The sequence below is a fragment of the Ochotona curzoniae genome, unplaced genomic scaffold (assembly GCF_017591425.1).
Source record: "Ochotona curzoniae isolate NIBS_2020 unplaced genomic scaffold, NIBS_Ocur_1.0 contig_1274, whole genome shotgun sequence".
Classification (NCBI taxonomy): domain Eukaryota; kingdom Metazoa; phylum Chordata; class Mammalia; order Lagomorpha; family Ochotonidae; genus Ochotona; species Ochotona curzoniae.
Window position 1 is genome coordinate 1,452,519 of NW_024465023.1, and position 22,373 is coordinate 1,474,891.

The window sequence follows — 22,373 nt, forward strand, 5'->3', positions numbered from 1 at the left end:
GCTGGTTTGTCTAGCCTGTTGAATATACCTGCTTCCCTGCATTAGCACACATATTCTGGTTAGTTGGCTGCCCAGCATGGAGCAGCGTAGGCCCCCATATTACCACTCCTAACAGAGAGCATATGCCCTGATGGCTAAGGGTGCAGGATCTCAGCCTGGACTTGGATGCAGCTCATCTGGTGCTGTGACGGAGCCTTGAGCAGGTCTTTGGCATCTCTGCAGACTGGGAGGCCCAAGTGCATCCCCTTGGTGGGACTGTTCCAAGGATGCCCTGAGGTCACAGGAGCCAAGTGCTCTCCAGAAGCATTGGCTGCGGTCAGAAGGATGTTGAGAGCTCAAGCCCAGGGTCTGAGCACTGGTGGGCCTGAAAGACACCGAGACTGATAGCCCAAGGCCTAAATCAGGAGTGGGAGAAAGGGACTTTCAGCTGCACAAGCTACGTGGACAGGGGCAGGCAAGCTAATTCTTACAGGGAGAGTGACAATTTCCCAAGCAGTGTCTCTTTCAAACCTCAAGAGCAAATTCACTGAGAATCCACAGACAGCATCTCACACCCATGTTGCCTTGCAATGACTGGGTCCTCACGCCTTACCCTGATCCTGCAGATAACTTTCAAGTCCCTCTGTGCTGTCAGAGTCAAGCAGAATGACAAGGCCACTGGAAACCTGTGGTGCACAAAGTTTTGCAAATGTGACCCTAGGCTTTCTGATGGAAAAAAAGGAAGTCTGGCCAAAGATCAAGCAGTTGACTAGCAAGATGATAAATAACCTTTGCCTCTCCATTTTTCCATTACCAATCTTGGGCCTGTCATATTTTCCCCTCTCTCTTGCCTGAAAATGTACTGTGGTGAACACACCCTGTGTTTTTATCACTTGTTTCCATAGGTTTTTAGTTAATGTTTCATGAGAATATCAATTAGTGGATTTTGTGTTTCCAACTGCAGGTTGACTCATGATTTTGAGTTCTATGAGTAAAGAGGAAAAGATGAGATGACACTTGTGACTGGAGGAGGCAAGCTCATGAAAGCTGGAGAAGAACCATGGGCTGTTTTTCCAGTTTTGTTGGCACTTGTTTTGAGCATAAATTCTGACAGCATGCAGCATTGGGCTATTTTAGTCAGATGTCTTCCCTCGAAACAAGAGACAGCCTACAAAACTGTTAACCAATACTGCTCCAACAGTTCTTAGAATTTAGATATTTTTATATACACATACACACAAATATCATATAATTATCTATGTCATGTGTTAAGTGCATGTTATACAGACCATGTTATTTGTCATGTAACCCATTGTTGTATCATAAATAGGCACAAAAAAATAGAAAAACAACACACCAATGTTAGCCTACTAATGGTAATCTAAGACAACAGATGAACCCCAACAAGAGAAATGCAGGTTCCAAGGTCTGACCATGGAATGCATGTGTCAAAGCTGAGCCTCCTCAGTGGCTCAGACAGAGCAGTAGACATCATATCCAGGTGACATGGAGGATATGGTAGTACATTGAAGTCTGCAGAGGACACCTGATACCACAACAGAGAACAGAACAAATTGGTCACCTAGCCCAGCCAAGTGTTGGCAGTGAAAATCTGGGCAAGTGGAGACGCTAAAGTGGACTATGTCAGCCAGTGGATTCTGAAGATTTCATTGTGATTGGAGTGGCAAGACTGGCAGCAATTCAGAACAGCTGAACTATCCAAACCACTTCAGCAGGACCCTCAGAGCTTACCCCACATCAGGGACCCCATTGGGATGGTTGGGAGGGTGGGTGTGGCTTCTCTCTTTTCCCCCCAGACACAGGAAGGAACAAAGAGAATGTGGAAACAATGGTCTTACTCACTTTCCTCTAGCCCTTGACCCTTTGAGCCCTAATCAAGTATGTAAAGATCATCAAATTTTTAAAAAACACAATAGATGAATTAATAAGATGCTATTTCAGCAACCAGCAAGATCTGAATCTATGCTGTGATAATGGCATTGTGGTTAGGTAGACAGTGGGAGACAGACACTGAGGTATGTAAGGGAAAAGCCTCTTGATGCCTCTAGCTGACTGTCAGATGGAGCAGGGAGTGGGACAAAACTGTCCAGAGCAAGAGGAAGAACAAACAGAAGTGGAAATGTTAGTGAGCTGCAAGATGTTACTGAGATGTTAGTGAACCAGCTGCGAGGTATCTTAGTGTCTACTGCCACTGTTCTTGCCATGTTCCTATTAAAAATAAAAGTTCTTGTTATTGGTCACCAAAAACCCATTTCTCCCAACAAAACAAAATCTACATGTGAATACACTAAACTGTCTAAAATCTTGATTCAAAAACATGGCTGAAATCAAAATACTTTTGTATAAAATCTTACAACCGGGGGCCAGAATTTCAGATTACCCTGCCACCTGTCACTCTGTCATATGAGCACAAGTTTGAGTCACAGCTGCTTGAATTGCAATGCAGCGCTCTGCTAATGTCCCCGGGAAAGCAGCAGCAGATGGCCAGGTGCCTGGGCCTCTGTTGCTCATGTCAGAAGACCTGGATGGACTCTCAAGCTCCCAGGCCAGGCCACTGAGGCCATTTGAGGCATTAACCACTGAATGAAAGATTTTTCTGTCTTCCAAAAAAAAATGAACTTTTAAAAAAATCTTCTGAAATAAAATACGTATTTTCTCCACCAGAGAGTTAATATACATCCTATATTGGTGCACATCAAAGTCAACTAAGCTATAATTATAAAAAACGAACATATATAAGCAGCGATGATATGCAGAATTACAAATTGGAGTAGGGGGAAGCTTTTTAAGGAACTACAAGTTTGCACATTTGTTTTCCAATATGAATAAAGCCCAAGGATTTGAAAGCTGGAAAGCATCAGAGAGAGATACAGTCTGACATTTCAATCTCCAATTTCTAGGAGATACAGTGCAAGGTCATAGAAAATTATGTAACTGTGCAAGTGTGTAAGTGTTTAAAAGCTGTTAAGTGCTTTTAAAGTTGATCTGGACGTCCCTTCTGTAAGTTACAATTGGTATTAGATCAATGGCCTCTGGCAATGTCCTAGACATATCACAGAACACTTTCCAGTAGAAATCATCTTAGAACGCAATTTAAAATCCTGACAGTTCTCAAAACTTGGAAGTATCCCTAACTGAATATGAGTAAGTTCAATGTTTTCACAAGTTTATAGAATCATAAACAAAATATAATTGGTAAGGAAAACAGTGAGAAATTAAAAAGCGGATATGAGAAACACAAAAAGTTGAATTACAATCACACTACTCAGTAAGCTTGCTTTGTCAAATAAAGCCGCAGATGAATGTATCTTTTTCTTACTTCTTACACCTGCTTCTGATGCTATACTTCCACTTATTCAGCCAGGTATGCAAATATTTAAGCACCCCGGCCATAGAAGTATTCCAGTGATGGTCACGGAATTGTTAAAACACTATAATGTTGTTCTTCAGGGACAGCATTTCGAAAAAATATTTACCTATTTAAAAGGTAGAGTCACAAAGGGAGAAGACAGAGATTTTCTACCTATTGGCTTACTCCCCGAATACCTGCACAATCAGGTCTGGGCCAGGCTGAGGCCAGGAGTCAGTCAGGAACTTCACCCAGACCTCCTGCGCAGGTGGCAGGGACCCATGTACCTGCAGCCATGTTCCCCTGTTTTCCCAGGCATGTTAGTAGGAAGCTGGATCAGAAGCAGAGTAGACAGGATTCAACTAGCACACCTGATCTACCCTGCTGGGCATCACAAGAAGCAGCTTAAACCCCTGCACCACTCTGATGCCTTCTGTGACAGCATTTTTGGGGTCTGGATTTGAAGAAAGTTATTTTTTTCAAGCCTAATTATGGGGCTGCATGGAAAACAATTCTTCATCGTTAAGCCTTCCAAAGCACGAACTGTGAGCAAATGTCATAACTTTACATTCTACAGGAAGAATAGAATGGGGAGGGGGTGGTAATCCATGCTTACTCTTGGGACTATGAACTATGAGGCAACTACCTGTTAAGGTGGCCCTCTATTGGATTTTGCCCTTAATTATGAGGTTCATGTACCCTTAAACTTAGGTTTCCAAAACCATTAAATGGAAAACAAAAGGAGACTCATAATCAGGGTGTGTCCCGTGAGGACTATAAAAGGCGCTGATTCCCTGCAGCTCTTCACACACACCTGCTCGATTCTTCCAGTGACTCTACTGTTGGAAACCAGGTGAGTGTGGGCTTCCCGCTGCCTGCAGCGCTGTCTGCTGGCATTAATGCAGGGACTCAGATGCCTTTAGAATGGCAAGAAGTGACTGGGAGAAGAAGGGCTGGTGCTGTTTAACCAGGTCACCTGCACAGTGGAAGCTACAAGCTGTGGGCAGGTAATTTTGCAGAGTGAAGAATGTCATTTATTACTAACAAAATGCTCAGCCTGAAAGACAGAGAGTTGGAAGGTCAGACATGGAACACATGAGGATGATTAGCTTTTGAGCACACATGGTTCCCATCTGGACGCTCCTTTCTCTTTCCCTCACCTTTCCTGCTTCTCTTGCATCCTCTACAGCAAGCAAACAGCCCCCTGGCACTACAACCCTGCTGAGTACCCCCAGTACAAAACTCCACTTTGACTTGGTGGTAAGTCACTGTCCTTTGCATTTCCAGGACACCAGAATGTGTGCTAAAAAGTCTCCAGAAGAACTGAAGGCCATTTTTGAAAAATATGCAGCCAAAGAAGGGGATCCTGACCAGCTGTCCAAGGAGGAGCTGAAGCTTCTGATTCAGGCGGAGTTCCCCAAACTGCTCAAAGTAAGTGCTGGCCTGCGAGCCTGAGCGGAGGCAGGGGCAGAGTGAAAGAGCCACTCACTCTAGCACTGTAGCCAAGATACACAAAGAAATAAAGCTAGCTGGCATTCTTACAGGGTAGAACCCACCTTCCTTGGGAGGGTTTAGAAAAAGAAGTCCTGCTGGGCACCAATTCATATTTCAAAAGCATGGAAATTTTTGTTAAGTACTTAAATATGCGTTAGTGAGGCATTCCTATACCATTTCAGGAAATAATCACATTTTCATTGGCCCTAAAAAGTTTTGCACCAAAATCCTCCCTGAGAAGGCCTATGTCCTCTTTTCTTCAGTTAAAAGGGAATTTTGTCATTTGGTAAAGATGGCAGAGTAGACTTCTGGAAGGGTAGGGAGGGCACAGCTGTAGCTATAGGGATTAAGGCAATGGGTTCCTGCAGTGGAGCAGAGCAAAGGGGCTGGACTCTTAACAAATGAGAGCTGATAACCACCGAGCAGGTTTACATTGAGAGATTGCTATGGAAACAGGAAGACCTGCTGGCTAACCAGACTGGGTGGGGCTCAGACTGAAGGGAGAGGCCTGGGACTAAAATACTGAGTGTGGCCAAATGCTGAGTGAGGGGAATTAGGATTCCTCCACCCAGGGCCACAGGGAAGCCCAAGGTCAGATGAACCCAATAGAGCACTCCAGATGAGCCTATGATCTGGTCATTGTAGCAAAAACGAAGAGTCTTAGTGACATGGCAACTTAAACAGGCCTTCCACAGCTGCGCAGCTCAGACACTGGCCCCAGTCACTCTTTAGGGGCAACTTCTGAAGAAAGCTTCTGCTTCCCAGAGCCTTCTGTGACCCCGGTAGCTGCAGAAACTCGCAACTGTTTTTAATACTGGAAAGAAAAAAAGCTGGATTCAGTGACCCTATCATCTGATAGATCCTGCTTTTCTTATTGGTGCAATGTAAATTTTAAAAATAAGGGCACTAGAGGAAATGTTAATTTTTCTTGATGTATTTCATACAAAATGCATATTAAGTTTTTCTAATTTGGGAAAAGGAGGATTTTTGGTAAATTTGAAAAATCTACCTGATTCTATTGCCACAAGGATTACAAGGTTTTCTGTCTCTATCAATACCTCGCATGATTCAGAATGTAGTACCCACTTCAGGCAAGTGGTGCTAGAATCACATTAGTAACTTACAGGTGAGTTTTGGAGTTTAGCCAAACGCCAAGAGTCAGTGCAGGAATCTTAGAGGTTAAACCATAGCTTGCCAGAGAAATCTGTTGCACATTATGAGTGTGCTTAGCACTACTGAACTGTACACTTATAAATGGCTAAAACGGTCATTGTAATGCTGTGTGCTTTTACAACTGTATCTTTATATCTATATGCACGCTCATACATCTCCAGGCTAGTTTGAAAATGACATAAACTGTTACTCCAAGAGCTTTCCTGAGTACTCTGGTGCTGCACAGATTGCTGTATCAAAGTCCAAGCAGTATCGGTTTTCAGATTTGAATTTTGTAGCAGAAATAACAGGCGGCTTAAGACCCGCAGCAATACCCATAATGAAAAAGCCCAAACAGGGGCCCATGTGACCTCACAAGCCGGGACTCTTCTATAAATGGTCCCAAACCAGCTACATTGGCATCTTGGGAAGCACGGAAGATCCTCAGAACTGCTGAGGCTGGGCCAGCCACTCTAGTCAGTTAAGGTCAGCTGGCTGGAGGAGGGTGCTTCCACAAGATACAGTGTATAGCCCGTGGACTCTAAGTCATCTTGGGGAGCCCATAGGTGAACCACAGCCCGAGGTCTGGGGGAAAGAGGAGTGGTAGCTACTTATGAGGCTGGGCTCTGGCATCAGTGTTTGTAGCCCAAGCCCTCTGCTAACCAGCTGTGGGTCAGAAGCAAATTATTGGCAGGTTGGGAACCTCACCTGCCTTTCCTGTAGATTCCCCCTAAGGGGGCAGGTAGGGTAGGATGACAGAGGATGCCTCAAGACATTGGCACAGTGCTGGCTCCTGTGCTGTACCAGCCTCACAAAACCAGTTCCTAAGGAAACCTAGCAGCAGAGGTCCTCAGCTTGCTATGGGTCATCAACCCTTCAGTAATTCAAGTCAAGTCGACAGATCCCTTATCAGAAATTTTCTAACTTTGGGGTGAAAAGAAAGAAACAGAGAAGTGTTTCCATCCATGGATTCACTCTACAAATGCCCTCAGTGGCTGGGCTGGGCCAGGCTGAAGCCACCAGCCGGGAACTCAGTCTAGGTCTCCCAGGTGGAAGGACCCAACCAGGAGGCCATCACTACTGCCTCTCGAGGTCTGCACTAGCAGGAAGATGAGGCAGTTGCCAGAGCCAGTACTTGCACCTAGGCCTTTCTCTATGGAAGGCCTTCCTATATGGGCATCCCACCAGGCATTTTAATGACCAGATCAAAGGTCTACAACACTTAGAGGTAGAAAGTAAAAGATGTAAGATTACATAGGAAACCAGTTACATTATAACACATACGAGGAGAATGAGCATTTAATGTAACAGTCAAGAAATCCACCTCCCATATCAGAGTGCCTGGTTTAACCCAGCTCCCACTTCCAACTCTAGTTTCCTGCTAAGGTAGACCTTGGGAGGCAGTGCACATTGGCACTAGGACAGCAGTAAGTGTGGCATGCACGAGGTAGCCAGGTGTATGACATGGAAGAATAGCATAGCTCAAGCTTGCCCAACACCTGCATTGGTAGCGTGTGTCTGAGATCACAGGCTGCCTTCCTGGAGTGTCTCCAATGGATCAGAAAGCACAGCTATAATTGACTCACTTCTTCTCCCCTCCCCTATCCCATTTGTTTTGTCTAAACCAGGGTACGAGCAGCCTAGATGACCTCTTCAAAGAATTGGACAAGAACGGAGATGGAGAAGTTAGTTTTGAAGAATTCCAAGCATTAATAAAGAAGATATCCCAATGAAGGAGAGAGCCAAGCAGCATCCTGAGCCCCCAGGGAAGGGTGCCTGGGACTGGGCCCTGCATGGTGCAGTCCCCAAGGGGCCTGGAGAATTCTTGACAATGAAAATTATCTGACAATGAAAATTATCTCACTTAATAAAGGAAATCATAACGTGTCTCCACTTGTACAGTACTGATCCTCTTAGTAGATTTGAATGTGACCTTAGTCTGAATTATCTAATTATATAAATTACCAAAAAAAAAGGCCCAGATAGGTTTAAGAGACACTTGGGATGCCAAAGGAACATCCCCTTTCCACCCTGTGTCTTGCTCTCCCTCCCCAGCTACTCAGTGCTCACAACAGGGTTGATTTCAAATTTGCCCACATTAATTGGCAACTCATGCCAAACGCATTTCCTGAGTGGGAATCATGGTGTAAGGCACCTGACAGTACCTACTGTACTTTCGCACAAATGGCCGCAGAGACAGCTGCGGGGGGCGTCAGGGCAAGGGGCACGGCCCAGTCAAGTGTGCTCAGCACTGAGGGAGTGCCCATGGCTCTGTGGGCTAACACCACAGTTCCTCCTGGGAAAAACACAACAAAGGGTGACAGGAAGTCATGGGGCTCCCTCCATCCCAACCGGTGCTGCTGCCCTGGGCTGTGGCTCTTGGGATCTCAGAAAGCAGGCAACCCCCCTTGGCCGCCTGGAGCCCAGCTGGAAGCTGGGAGGGCTGGGATTTTCCTCCACCCATGATGACACAGAGGTAAACAACAAGGTTCGAGTTCACCCAAGCTACCAGTGGCTCAAGTGCTACAGCCAACCTGTGACAGAAGGGCCTGGGAGGCTCAGTTCCCCCTGGATCCCCAACCCCTCTCAACCTAGGCTGTTCCTTATCCATCTCCTTATGAACCTTGTTTTACACACTTTGCTCTCTTACTTGCCCCAGGGAAGACTTAGGGCCGCAGACACAGTGTTCATGTCTGGTAATGCATTGCATGCACATCTGGAATTCACATATGAATAACATGTTTTTGTCCCACCACTGTCCCCACCACCAAAAAGCCAACTGTGGCCCTGGGCAAATGCTGCCACATGGCTTTGGGCAATGCTCTTCATGCTTAATTTCTAATTCATACCCCCCAGATCAAAATGGACACTCATCCTTCTGTAGCTGACCTCACAAAACGGTAGGACCATGTCTGCCTTCTAAATGCAGGAGACAATAATACTAAATGTTTTTCCAACTATGCAAGCCCCCCAAAGGTCCTGTTATATGTCACTCCCCTCCTCCCCCTGCCACACATGCAACACACTGTCTTTGACTCCATTTGTTTTAACCAAGTGCTCTTAAAAGAGTATATAGGATGAGGCCCAATTCAGTGGCATAGTAAGCCAATCCTCTGCCTGCAGTGTCAGCAGCCCATATTGGCAAAAGTTCTAGTCTCAGCATCCACTTCCCATCCAGCTCCATGCATAAGGCCTGGGAAAGCAGCAGAGAATGGTCCAAGCCCTTGGCACCGTGCGTCCATATGTGAGAACCAGAAGTTCCTGGCTCCTGCTTCAGATCAGCTCAGCTCTGGCCATTGTGGCCATTTAGGGAGTGAACCAGCTGATGGAAGATTCTTGTCTCTGACTCTCCTTCTCTCTCTGTAAAAATCTGCCTTTCAAATAAAAATAAATAAATCCAGCATGCCAGAGCCGGGCCTGGGGACCAAGTCAGTAGCAGTTCTTAGGAGTTGCCCCATTGGGGTCTACTCCCAATCCCAAACCTTAGGGAACACCACATATCCATCAGATCTGGCCTTGGAGCCACCCCCACTGCTGACTCTGTGTAAGGAAGGACAACATACTGGATGCATACGAAAGACAGCACAGTGGGCTTCTTTGTTTCTATGGATTCTGCCTCACAAATAAATTGTTTTTTAATCTTAAAAAAAAAGAAAGAATGGGCCCGGCGCGGTGGCGCAAGTGGTTAAAGGTCCTCGCCTTGTACACCCGGGATCCCATATGGGCACCGGTTCTAATCCCGGCAGCCCCGCTTCCCATCCAGCTCCCTGCCTGTGGCCTGGGAAAGCAGTCGAGGACGGCCCAAAGCTTTGGGACCCTGCACCCGCGTGGGAGACCCGGAAGAGGCTCCTGGCTTCGGATCGGCATAGTATCGGCCCATTTCGCTCACTTGGGGAGTGAATCATCGGACGGAAGATCTTCCTCTCTGTCTCTCCTCTCTGTATATCTGCCTTTCCAATGAAAAAATAATAAAAATAAATCTTAAAAAAAAAAGAAAAAAAAAAGAAAGAAAAATTTCTAAAGTACCATTCTCAGCCCCAGTGCAGTAGCCTAGCAGCTAAAGTCCTCACCTTGCACGCACCAGGATCCCATATGAGCACTTGTTCTAATCCTGGTGGCCTCAGTTTCCATCCAGCTCCCTGCCTGTGGCCTAGGAAAGCAGTGGAGGATGGCCCAAAGCCTTGGGACCCTGCACCCATGTGGGAGACAAGGGAAGAGGCTCCTGGATCCTGGCTTCAGATCAGTTCACCACTGCGGCCACTTAGGGAGTAAACCAACAGACATAATCTTCATCTCTGTCTCTCCTCTCTGTATATCTGACTTTCTAATAAAAATAAATAAATCTTTAAAAAGTACCATTTCTCTTGGCATTTCTAGGAAATTTACTGAGGCAGGGAAATAGCAGTGATGGGCAGAAGGCAAACGGGCTGCAAAGCATCGAAGCCCATTAGCACCTTGCTAGAATCTGCCAAAGATCAGAAAGGGAGCAGGAAGGCATAGGGGTTTCATGGTGGTTAAATGTGCAATAAGAAGATGAAGCAGGCACCAAGAATCAGGTGAAAGCAAGAGAGGCAGGCAAAGCAGTTATACAAGAAACGGAAAGGATGGGGCCAGCACTGTGGCATTGCAAGCCAAGCTGCCACCTACAACGCTGAGAGCCCATGTGAGCACCTGCTTGTGTCCCAGTTGCTCCATGTCCTGCTAGTCACCCAGAAAAAGCAGCAACAGATGACTCGAGTGTTTGGGCCCTTGTCACCCATGTGGAAAGCCCAATGAACCCCCTGGCTTCTGGCTTCAGCCTGGCCCAACCCTGGCTATTATTAGTAGAGTGAACCAGTACATCTCTTCCTGTTTCTCTCTAACTCAAATAAATAAATATTCTAAGAAAAGAAGAAAAAAGAGACATGAAGGAGACACCTTGCTGGAATGGTTGAGTCACTGATGTGAACAAAATTACCCTTGGGCCTCCAGAAGGGTAAAGAGACATGGAGTGTGAGTGTGTGTGTGTGTGTACCCGCTCTCAACACTGATTTGACTTCCAAGATCCAACAAGACTCTGATCGTCACTCAACTCTCAGCTTCTGCAAAATTGGAGTGTTTGACTTGTTCCTTCCATCACGCAGACCCAGGTCAAGGATATTCAACCCCACGCTCTGCCCACAGCCTTGTTCCGCTTCCTATCCCTGAAGCTCCCACGTCTGCTGGATGTTCCCAAAGCACCCATTCCAACGCTGGGCCTTTGGGAATGAGTACAATATTGATACTGCATGCTAAGGTTCACTCATACTGCCTCCAGGGCTAGTTCTGTCACTGGTATCCACGGCCTTCTGCACAGCTTTCCCTGCTCCCTTATTCTCCTCTAAGCCCTACAATAGAGCTTACAACCAAGCTTGGACATTTTTATCTAGCATAAACCTTCCATCCTTGTCACGAGGTCCCTGAGCCTTTGCCAATCTCCCTTTCTTATTTTTACCCACAGTATTCCCCCAGGACTCGGAATTTTTAAGCATCTTAGGTCTACCTGCATTATCCAATACTGTAATCCACAGACACATGAGACAGTTGACATTTCATTTAAAATTAAGAAAAATTTACATTCAGCCCCTTGGTCGCACTAGCTACATTCTAAGTGCTCCACAGCACTCTGGGGCTCGTGGCTCCAATACTGAATGGTGTAGATACAGAACATTTCATGCCGGCACAAATGTCTGGCTGACAACACTGGTAGCACTTGATGAGGGCGTACTCACACACTGCCCATCTGCTTGGTTATTTGTTTCACTGATCTATGTCTTAAATTCCCAACTAAACTGCAACTTAGGCTTGTGGTGGCAACTTCATTATAATCCTCCGTATTTAGGACTACACTGAAGTGGACAGGGTCCGAATGCAGGACCTCTTTTCATTTTAATAATTTCATTCCACCAACATTCAATTATTTCTACTGCCAAAAAAAAAAAATCTCTCAAGCAGTCGAAACACCTGTTGTTAAGACCTTCCCATTGATCTCAAGATACAAAAGCTTGAAGTATTCTTCTAGTCACGCGTTTTTGTATGACATTAGGGACCACTCTGTGATTCATGAATGGAAGCTCTCTCCAAGCTCTTTCCAACATGCGCACTCAGTGAGTTAAACTGCCCATTGGGACACACATCCTGTAACACAGTGCCTGCTTCACGTCCCAGCTATTCCACCTCAGATATAGATTCTGGCTAAAAGTGTACCCTAGGAGGCAGATGATGGCTCAATTACTGGGGTCCCTGCCACCCACATGATAGACGCAGATGGAAGTCCAGGCTCCTGGTTTCAGCCTGGCCTAGTCCTACCTGTTGTGGGCATTTAAGGAATGACTGAGCACAAAGGAGATCTCTCTGTGTTCCCCCTCACACCACAGACTCTCTTTCCTTGTTACTGTCTTGCGAGAAAGCACTAAAAAAAAAGTAGACTTGGCTACAGCAGAAGGGCATGAGAAAAAGATGCACTAGCTGTTAAGCAGTGGTCATTGTACCTGGGAGAAGCTTATCCAGCTTTATGATTTCATAATTCACAAATAAAAATCATATTCAAGGTATACAGGGTAATGTCTTGACATATTGAGAAATCACCACAACCAGGTTGATATATTCATCATCTAACATAAGTTTTTCTTTTTACATGTATAGGATACATCAAAAAGCTCACAGAAAGTGGAATTTAAAGATATGTTTATGGGGTCTGGCACTGTGGCATTGTAGGCTAAATCTGAACCTGCAGTGCCAGAATCCCATATGGGTGCTGGTTCAGGTCCCAGCTGTTCTACTTCCCATCTAACTCTCTGCTTGTGGCCTGGGAAAGCAGTGGATGGCTCAGGGCCTTTGGGTCACTGTGCCCATGTGGGAAACCAGGAGGAGCCTCTGGGTTCCTGGCTTTGGATCAGTCCAACTCTGGTTTTTGTGGCCATTTGGGGAATGAACCAGTGAATGGAAGATTCTCTGTCTCTCTCTCTTGATTCTAGCTTTCAAATTAAAAAAATATATAAATATTTAAAGATCAGTTCATTTTTGCATCAAAAAATTTTAAAACCACACATACAAGGCATCCTCAAAATGTTTCTGAGGAGCTGGCACATTAGCCCAAATGGCTAATTGTCTACCTCCAAGCATCGGCATCCCATACAGGTGCTGGTTCTAATCCCGGCTGCTCCACTTCCCATCCAGCTCCCTGCTTGTGGCCTGGGAAAGCAGTCAAGGATGGCCCAAAGCCTTGGGACCCTGCACCAGTGCAGGAGACATACCAACATGCCTGTGAAGATCACACCAGGCCACTAGCAGAAATGGTCATTTCACCCCTATAACAGCTTAATTCATGATGACTACTTTTACCAGGGAAAAGTTGCTAGTTCTGCACTAACCTCCAAATGACTTGTGTATGTTCAATCACTGGGAAATACTATTGCATCGAGCTGAAGGCAATCCAATCCTCAAGTGCTCCCTAAAAAGTAACTCTAAGTGGGCTCTCTATTTCTTATCCAACAATCTGTAGGAAGTTGTTGAAAAATAATAGAGGCAAATACTTCAAACAGGGCTTTAACTAAAAAACAGCAAAATCTAATGCATGCATTAGGCTTAATGTTTAACACAAATTACCTTCACCTAAAGTCACTTTTAACAATAAATGACTATTACACAAATTACTGTCAGACATAAAATTAATTTTAACTTTGAAAATATCTGGATCAAAAGGTATAAATGAAGTCACACCTATGATAAATAACTAAAATTAAAATAATGTCAAATATGGTGATTGCAAATATCCATTTGAATCTTGTTAAAATGCTTCAAAGTTCTCACTTTCTCTTAGCAGAACCACCAACCAAGCAGGAACGTGCACTGATGTGCTTCGAAGGTGGAACACGGACTCTGTTTCCAATTTCTTTTTAAAGTTGCCTTTTACAAGAATATAAAAGAAAGGCATGACATTAAGCAACCCCCTGGCTATAGATAAGTCTGAGACTGTTATTCCTGTGTATATATTCCACATAGAAAGTCCATGAAAATGTGAGCTTTAGTCCAGAGGAACCAGCGTGATGGGACTCCGAACTCAAATTCAAGGACATCTGCAGCTGCCACATGATTGATATATGGGCCCCCAAGCCTTTTATTACAGTTTGCAGATCAAGCAAAGACATAACACAATAAAAGAAACTCTATTCACTGCCTTCCAAGTACCCTGAACCTCAGAAAGCATCTGCCATAGTCCTTAGGTAAAACACAATTTCTCTTGTGACATGCATAGGAGACAGCTCCTGTTAGAACTCTTCCAGCTACTAGCATCTCTGCGGACTTCATGAGCAAGCAGAACACTACCCAAGGAGGGCCAGGACGGCCCTCAAAGCAGCCTTGAGCAGCAAGTATGCCCTGACAGCAGGTTCCTGGCTTCCAAGCTGGCCACTTTGTAACTAGAAGGGTCACAGTGACCAGAACCCACTAAGTAAACATGACTTGCTCAAGTGAAGTGGCTCCCTAGGCTCTGTGCTGTTTGCTGCCAAATGACACCTTCACTTCCACCTTTTCCTTTACTAAGGCTCCTCACCATCAGCACAAATGCTGGCTCTTACAGATATTTTTCTCTGACAAACTGATTGCAGGCCGTAAAGATGTTCAATAGCAATTAGGTTTTATGGTTCTCATCTCACTTATGTGTGTAAAAGCCATCAAAATGTAAAATGCACACATCCTCTGGCTTAGCATTTCCCCTTTCAGAAATTTATCCTTCAGATGTGTTTAAGAGTGGGTACAAGGATATATGTATGTGATACTAATTGGCAGCATGATTTACAGGAGCAAACTAATGGGTACAACCTAAACACAAGGGCAGCTAAACAAATAATGAGGCATCCAAGCAGCAGACAGCAGGGCAAGGGTGTGAGAGATCCCTGTGTACAATGTGGAGGGCTCAGCACAAAAAAACAAAGTGGGAGCAGTGTTTCAAGCAGGCTGGCACATGTATTTTACATCCATACATGGGTGTGCATAGGCAGCAAGAGCACACACACAGTACTTTGGGAAGGGAGCTGAGGTGAAGGAGAGGGGCACGTGACAGGTAGTCACATAGCTTTCTGTAGCATGTAACTTCTCTAGCCTGTGTATAAGGTGTTTTTAAATGTATGCACACACACAGAGTAAATAGTCATCAGAAGCAGGTGCTGCTCTGCAGTGGGTTTCACTGCACATGGGCAATCAGAGCACTGGATCAAGTCCTGGCTAGTCTGCTTCTGATCGGGCTTCCTGCTAATCTATCTGGAAAGGTAGAGGAACATGGCCCAAGTGTTCGAACCCCTGTCACCACATGGGAGACCTAGATGCAGCTGCTGACCCCTGGCCTCAGCCTGGCCCCGGCTGGGCGGTCATTTGGGAAATGAACCAACAGATGGAAGACATCTCTGTCTCTCTCTGCCTCTCTCTTTCTACCTTTCAAGTAGGTGAGAATTATAAAGCAAATATTTAAAAAGTCATGCAAGAATTTGTCAACACTATCTAACAGTGGCACCTACTGGTAAAGTCACATCTCATCCCAAATTATATTGTTAAAAAGAAAAGCCACATTTTCCTAATACAACCATTTCAGTTATTAGTCAAGAAATATGTTTATATTAAAATCCTGTAAGAAACTCTTCACTGGCACCAGGCCATCTGAACATGACTTCCAAGTACCACCTGGCTGGGGAGTTAGAGTTCATTATAGTTTGAATTGCAGGCTATAAAAAGGAGTGAAGGATTTTTCTAGATCCTTCCTCGGAGTGATCTCCAGCATTTGGTGCTACATGGAAAAACAATACCGGAGAAAATGTACAAAGTATGCTGCCAAGAATCCAAGGAGCGGTGCTACAATAGACAAACAGGCTGCTCACATTTGAAAAGTGAAAAGAGGGGACTAGACTAGCATGATAGCGCAGTGGACTAAGATGCCACTTGTGATGTCAAAAGTCCATACAAGAGTGCTAATTAGGCTCCTGGCACCTCTACTTCTAATCCAGCTTCCTGCAAATGGCCTTGGAAGGCAACAGAGGACGGCTGAAGTGCTTGAGCCTCTGCTAATGCCCACAGGAAGAGGCAGCAGCAAGAACTCAAGCACTTGGACCTCCGCCACCCACGTAAGCAGCCTGGCTGGAGTTGTGAGCGTCTGGCTTGGCCTACCCTAGCTCTGGCTTTTATGGGGATTCAGGAAGTGATCCAGCAAATGGAAGCACTTGGACTCTTTTTCTCTCTTTGCCATCCAAATAAAAGTAACTTCTAACTGAAAATACAAATCAAGAAGAGAAAAAAACAATTCACGGCTGTCATAAGGGAGAAGAGGGAATGGGCGAGAGGGAGGATAGAAACCACGTTTCTCTGACTCAGTGGTTCTCAATAGGGACATGTTGTAATAGCTGGAAAGCAGGACAGTAGGGATGTAGCAGGCAGTGAAAGAATAGAAGGCAAGAAAAGCTTTGCAGGAAGAATAGAAAGCTATTGGGTTTTACTTCATTAAATTACTTCTTTTTTAAGATGCTGGGGAGGGGTGGGCAGGGATTGTACGAGGGCAGCATCTCAGGTATGGGGATTCTCGGGCACCACCCGTGTATCCAAGTCGGAAACACCAAGCATGGCAGCCATGGACCTGCCCCCGAAGGAATCAGCAGAGCAGCAGGTGCCAGCACAACGACCCCTGAGGCCCAGCCAAGAATCCTGGATGAAACACTCGGCAGGCAAGGAGCTGTGACAAGATGAGCATCAGCAGCAAAATAGTTGTCATTTCTGTTTCAGAAAGATCGATGGCCACCACTGTGGAAAACACAGACTGGGACCACGTCTAGAGACAGGGCAGCTGGTTCATTTATATGAGCTGTTATAAATTGTTGTCACAGCCAATTTAATGTTTTCCTAAACATTAAGCTTGAAAACCCCCACAAAAAGAAATCAGCCCAGGACTGTGCTTGGCTCCAAGGCGCAGCTGGCAAGGTAGACCACTGAGAGCCGAGCAGCATACAAAAATAAGAACCGTAAATCCACACACAGTGCAGAACGCTTTGATGATGTAAAGGAAAGAAATAATAGGGGCCACCGTTTGAATTCAGTGAGTTAAGCTGCCACCTCAACAGCAATATCCCAAAAGAGTGCTGCTTTGAGAACCATTTGCTCCATTTCCAATCCAGCTCCATGCTAATAAAAGCAGCAGATGCAGGCCCAAGTGCTCAGACCCCTCCACCCACATGGAAAATCCCGGTGAAGCTTGTGGTTCCCGGCTTCAGCCTGGCCCAGCTGAGACACTGTGGCCACTTGGGGACTGAAGCAGCAAGTACAAGACTGGTATCTATATCTCTCCTCTGGAACTCTGACTTCCAAATAAGCTAATACACCGTGAAAAAACAGCTTCTTATGAGTTTATGCAAGAATCAAAGAAAAGGCCAAAGACTGGGCCCAGGAAGATACACAAACCACTTACCAAAGGCACGGAGGCATTTGGCTCAAATTCAGTGGAATCAGCATCTGAAGATTAAGACAAGAGTTAGCAGCTCACCAATATTGTGGAAAAACAACTTAAGTATAATTTTTGTCCTTAACACATGGGTATTAGCAAACCTCACCCTTACCTTTCAAGTTGAGGCAGTTTCTTGCAAACTCAATCACTGCTAGTTGCATCCCAAGGCAAATTCCTAGTTTCAAAAGCACATAAACAAAGCCAATGAGCGCATTCTGTGGCTATTCCCATTTCTGTCCATTTGTTTGTTGTCTGTCTCCTCCACCCACAACACACATCTCAGAGAGCGACGCTTGGCCTAGGCTGTCCTCCTGGCCCTGAAACGCTTCCTGGCAGGGGGCAGGGAGGGTGGCTGGACTGCTGAGCAGCGCCTGAATTCTGGAGCTGAGAAGGAACATGCAAGCAGAAAAGAGAAGGGGTAAGAGTCCTACAGACATCTGCCACTGTCCAGGTCTGACCTCAAACCGAGGAATGTGTGGGGGCTGCAGGGCCATCCCAGAGCCCCCTCTCTCTCCCAGGAGCTTCCCTCCAACCTAACAGGGTCTGTGCCTGGGCTGGGATCCTGCAGTGCCCCTACAGCTGCCCGTGGCCTCAGGGCAGTCTCTAGTGGGCCAGGGTGCTAGCATCTAAGAGGCACCCTGCTGCTGATGTGCAGAATAGCCCCCAGACATCATTGCAGGAAAAAGCCAGGGAAGCTGGAACATCTACCATGGCTTGAGTTTGGGCCACAGCAATAACAGAGTACAAAATATAACTGAAGGAGCCAGTACCATGGCACCAAGGGTCAAACTGCCATTTGTGATGCCGGCATCCCGCCTGAGTGTCAGCTCAGGGGTCCAGGCTCCGATTGTAACCAAGCTGTCTGTTACCGCACCTGGGAAATCAGTAGAAAATTGTCCAAATGCTTGGGCTGCTGGACCCCAATATGAACCAGATGAAGTTCCTGCCTCTTGGCTTCAGCCTGGCCCATCCCCAGCCATTGCAGCCACTTGAGGTGCAAACCAGAGGATGAAAGATCTTCCCCCATCCTTGGTCTCCTGTGTGTGTGTGTGTAGGAGTGTATGTGAGGGGGGTGAGAGAGAGAGAGAGAGAGAGAGAGAGAGAGACTATCTATCAAATAAACAAATTCTTAATGAAGACACAGTGGGAAAGCTAAAGACTTGAAGCTATCTTATACAATGAAAACTCTATCAAGTTCAGATAGACACAATGCTTATCTACCATACTTCAAAAGAAAACAGTAGCCCAGATGACCTCAGACCCAGAAAAGCAAACAATGTACCAGGGTGATTACTCTCGGCTTTGGGGCATGGCTCCCCAAAGGACAGAGTCTAGGAGGTCAATCGAGGAGCAGGCAATGGGGAAACAAAGCTACCGCCAATGAAAGGCAGCAAAGCTCATGCACTGGGTTCACCAAGGCAGCAGCTTGTCCAGGGCACAGTGCAGAGCTCAGCCTCTGCACGTGGAGCCTCCTTCGGAAGCGTCTCAGGTCCCATTCCAGCTGCATTCACTGCTCCACGTGCCCTGCTGAGAACCTGGAGGTGAGCATTCATGAGCCCGGGCTCCACCAACTTTTCTGGGAGCTGTCCCCATGGCCTTGGATGCTCTTTCTGTGCTGTCTTTCCTAATATCAACTGGAAGTTTCAACTGAAACACTCCTTTTCTGATCAGAAAGCCTACTGTGGCATTCTGTTGGAATGGTTCTCTGCTTCAGGTGGAAAGGAATTGGAGCAGGCTAGGATCAGGTGCAGGGAGAGCCATCTCTCAGCCTCTTGCTACCCAGAACTTGCCAGAATAGTGACAAGCACTCCTAAAAGGACACATTTTTCTGTAAAAGGTCATACACTAAGCTTTGCACACCAGAAGGTCTCCTCTGTTACACTACAGGAGCAGTCTGACAATATGAGGGTACTTCTGAAAGTTCATGGAAAATAAAATTGAAAGATAAGTTCATCTTGGTGCAAAAAAAGAAAAAAGAAAAGAAATTCATGCCATCTTTACATGATATGCATTTTCCATAAGCTTTTTGAAGAACTTGCATAAACAAACTGATTTGTCTATGTTCTAATAAAACTTAATCTATAAAAGCAGGATATGAGCCATATTTGACCTGTAGGATATAGTTTGCTGATACCTGCAACAGACTATTTGGTGCTTGAACATTCAAACCTAAGCTTACCATCTCATAATAATAAACAGTTATGAAATTTTATTCCCTATAGGTAGGCTCTAGAAACATCAAGAAACATGCAGCTTACCCAGAAAAGGAATCTTCTTTGCTCTTGCCAAAGAAATGGCCTGGAGTTTTCCCAATGTTCCTCTGGTTCCAAAGCCTCCAGGCACGAGAATACCACTGAAATCAACACAAGATGAAGGCAGGTTTGACCATTCACTATTTTCATCTTTAAAATTTATGTTTGTAGTCATCCACAGTTACAGAATCCCAATCCAAGGCATGCAGTCTCCTTTGGGGAACAACTACACAGCTTCATTTCCTGGAATTTCCTTTTGGAAATTCTTCCAGTGCTATGAAAGAGTCATGACAAATTCTCACAACTGACCTTGAGATCTATTTTCTCTGGCAGTTGAGCATCGCAACTGGGAAACTCAATTCAGTTAGGAAAACCATCGAGAGAAGAATCTGAGTAAGAATATAGGCTAAGGCTCCTTCCAAAGCACTGCTAAAAAAATGTTAAGATCTCTTATTTAATAAGAAAGTCTGAAAATAGCCAAAGCAGTCTCAGCTTTCAATTGCTAACTAAGTGCAAGGCTGGAGACCCTTTAGAGGCCTTGTAGGCAGACAGGCAGACATTCTCAGTTGTAAAATAGAGGGACTAATGATGTGGCATAGCCAGTCAAGCTGCCACCTGCAGCACCAGTATCCCATTTAGGCATTGGCTCATGTCCCAGCTACTCCATCTCCCATCCAGTTCCCTGCCTGTGGCCTGGGAAAGCAGTGGAGGATGGCCCAAAGCCTTGGGACCCTGTACCCATGTGGGAGACCCAGAAGACACGCCTGGCTCCTGGCTTCAGCCTGGCCTAGCCCCAGCCATTACAGTCATATGGCCAGTAAACAAACCGAAGATTTTCTTTCTCTTCCCTTTCCTTGCTTCCTTCCTTCCTTCCTTTTTCTTCCTTCCTTCCTTTTTCTTCCTTCCTTCCTTCCTTCCTTCCTTCGTTTTTCTTTCTTTCTTGCTCTCTCTCTCTCTACCTTTTTAATGAATAAATAAATCTTTCCCTTTTTTAACAACAATATTTCCAAAAAAGAGAGAGCAAACTATAAGAGTTCAACAGAAAAACCAGCAGGGCCATACTGCCCTCATAATACAATGCTGCCCCCAAGAGTTCTGTCAATTCCTTTAAAAATGAAACCTACAGACAAACCATGTGCAAAAGAAAATATAATCCAGAGAGGCAGGTTTCATCCTTGTACTTTCACTTTGTATGGGCAATAGTTGCCTCTGCATCTCTTCCTGAAATCCGCAAACATCCTTATCCCCTCACCCAATCATAATGATTTCCACTGCATCTACCACCAGTGGCACCACACACATTTCACAGCAATGCATGAGCCTGTGGCTCAACACCCTGCAAATCCTGAAGTCTTCCACACTACCTTTCAAGATGCACAACAATCATCAATTGCTCCAAATGGGAATAATTATGGAAAAAGTAGCCTGGCTTTGTCCAAAATGGTGTAGACTGTCCGTAGTACTCACTCAGCTTTGCACAGCTTCTTCCAAGCTTCATGGAACTTCACTGGGTCCTCGGCTTTGGTGATCTGCTCCAGATCGAGGGAGTCTATGTACTGAGAAAAGCATCCGACACATTAAAGTGGCATTTATGAAAAACACACACTAGAAAGTGGTAGTGCCATCTAACACTGTGACATGAACATTCAAACATCATGCAAAGCCTAGAGTGGAAAGTGATATTAGAAAATACTCCTATTGAATTTTTAACCAAGCTAACTGGGCCCGGTGCAGTGGCCTAGCAGCTAAAGTAATTGCATTGAAAGCGCCAGGATCCCATATGGGCACGGTTCTAATGCCGGCAGCTCCACTTCTCATCCAGCTCCCTGCTTGTGACCTGGGAAAGCAGTCGAGGACGGCCCAAAGCTTTGGGATCCTGCACCCGTGTGGGAGACCTGGAGGAAGTTCCTGGTTCCTGGCTTTGGATCGGCACAGCTCCGGCAGTTGTGCTCACTTGGGGAGTGAATCATTGGACGGAAGATCTTCCTCTCTGTCTCTCCTCCTCTCTATATATCTGACTTTGTAATAAAAATAAAAATAAATCTTTAAAAAAATTTAAAAAAGAAAAATGCAATCCCTTTCTTGTGGGTCTGATAATCTTTCAGGAAGATTATGAAAAAGACCAACATACACAGGTAATAGTGTGCTCATAGCTCTGATGGGCAAAGAAAAGGGTGGCATGGGAGCAGCTTAGGGGTCTCATTCGCAGTCCCAGACTGCAAGGAAGGGAAGGGGGCAGCACAGAGCAAGCTCTCTCCAGGGAGATGACATGTGAGAAGCTAAGCTGCGGGGCAAGCCGAGACACAGTATGAGACATGCGCACAACCAGTGCCTGCACTCAGCTCTGCGCCCTACTGCAGCTTCCTGCCAATGCACACCTGGGGTGACAGCAGCAGTTGGAGGCGCAAGAGGCAGCGTTTCTGCTGCCTACACGGAGATCACACCGCACATCTTCCTGTGCTTTTCACTGGTTTTGCAAGACACAGTTTCTATCCACTGCTTCACATCCCAAATGTCCACAACAGCTGGAGCTGGGCTCAGACTGAAGCTGAGAGCTACAAACTCAATCCAGTTTTCCCACATGGGCAGCAGAAACCCAACCACTTGAGTCACCAGCTTCTGCACA

The 22,373-nt window shown here is 45.6% G+C and overlaps 2 protein-coding genes across 2 annotated transcripts in view; one reads left to right on the forward strand and one right to left on the reverse strand.

The window, feature by feature from the left end:
- CTPS2 (CTP synthase 2) overlaps positions 1-22,373 on the reverse strand; it is a 113,486-nt gene that overhangs the window by 47,549 nt on the left and 43,564 nt on the right. The window contains exons 11-14 of the mRNA XM_040997562.1: positions 21,215-21,303; positions 19,754-19,848; positions 17,608-17,670; positions 17,460-17,503 (exon numbers count right to left, since the gene is read on the reverse strand). Of these exons, the coding sequence (XP_040853496.1) occupies positions 17,460-17,503; positions 17,608-17,670; positions 19,754-19,848; positions 21,215-21,303 (291 nt within the window). The remainder of the gene's footprint in view (positions 1-17,459; positions 17,504-17,607; positions 17,671-19,753; positions 19,849-21,214; positions 21,304-22,373) is intronic.
- Positions 4,646-7,728, forward strand: S100G (S100 calcium binding protein G). The gene is made up of 2 exons (XM_040997586.1): positions 4,646-4,780; positions 7,624-7,728. The coding sequence occupies exons 1-2, from the start codon at positions 4,646-4,648 to the stop codon at positions 7,726-7,728; spliced, it is 240 nt and encodes a 79-aa protein (XP_040853520.1).

What these genes read in the sequence shown, in the direction of transcription:
- S100G (XM_040997586.1), top strand. Translation starts at nt 4,646, where the DNA reads ATGTGTGCTAAAAAGTCTCCAGAAGAACTGAAGGCCATTTTTGAAAAA. An exon ending in AGTTCCCCAAACTGCTCAAA is followed by an intron (nt 4,781 to 7,623) that starts GTAAGTGCTGGC and finishes TGTCTAAACCAG; the next exon opens with GGTACGAGCAGCCTAGATGA.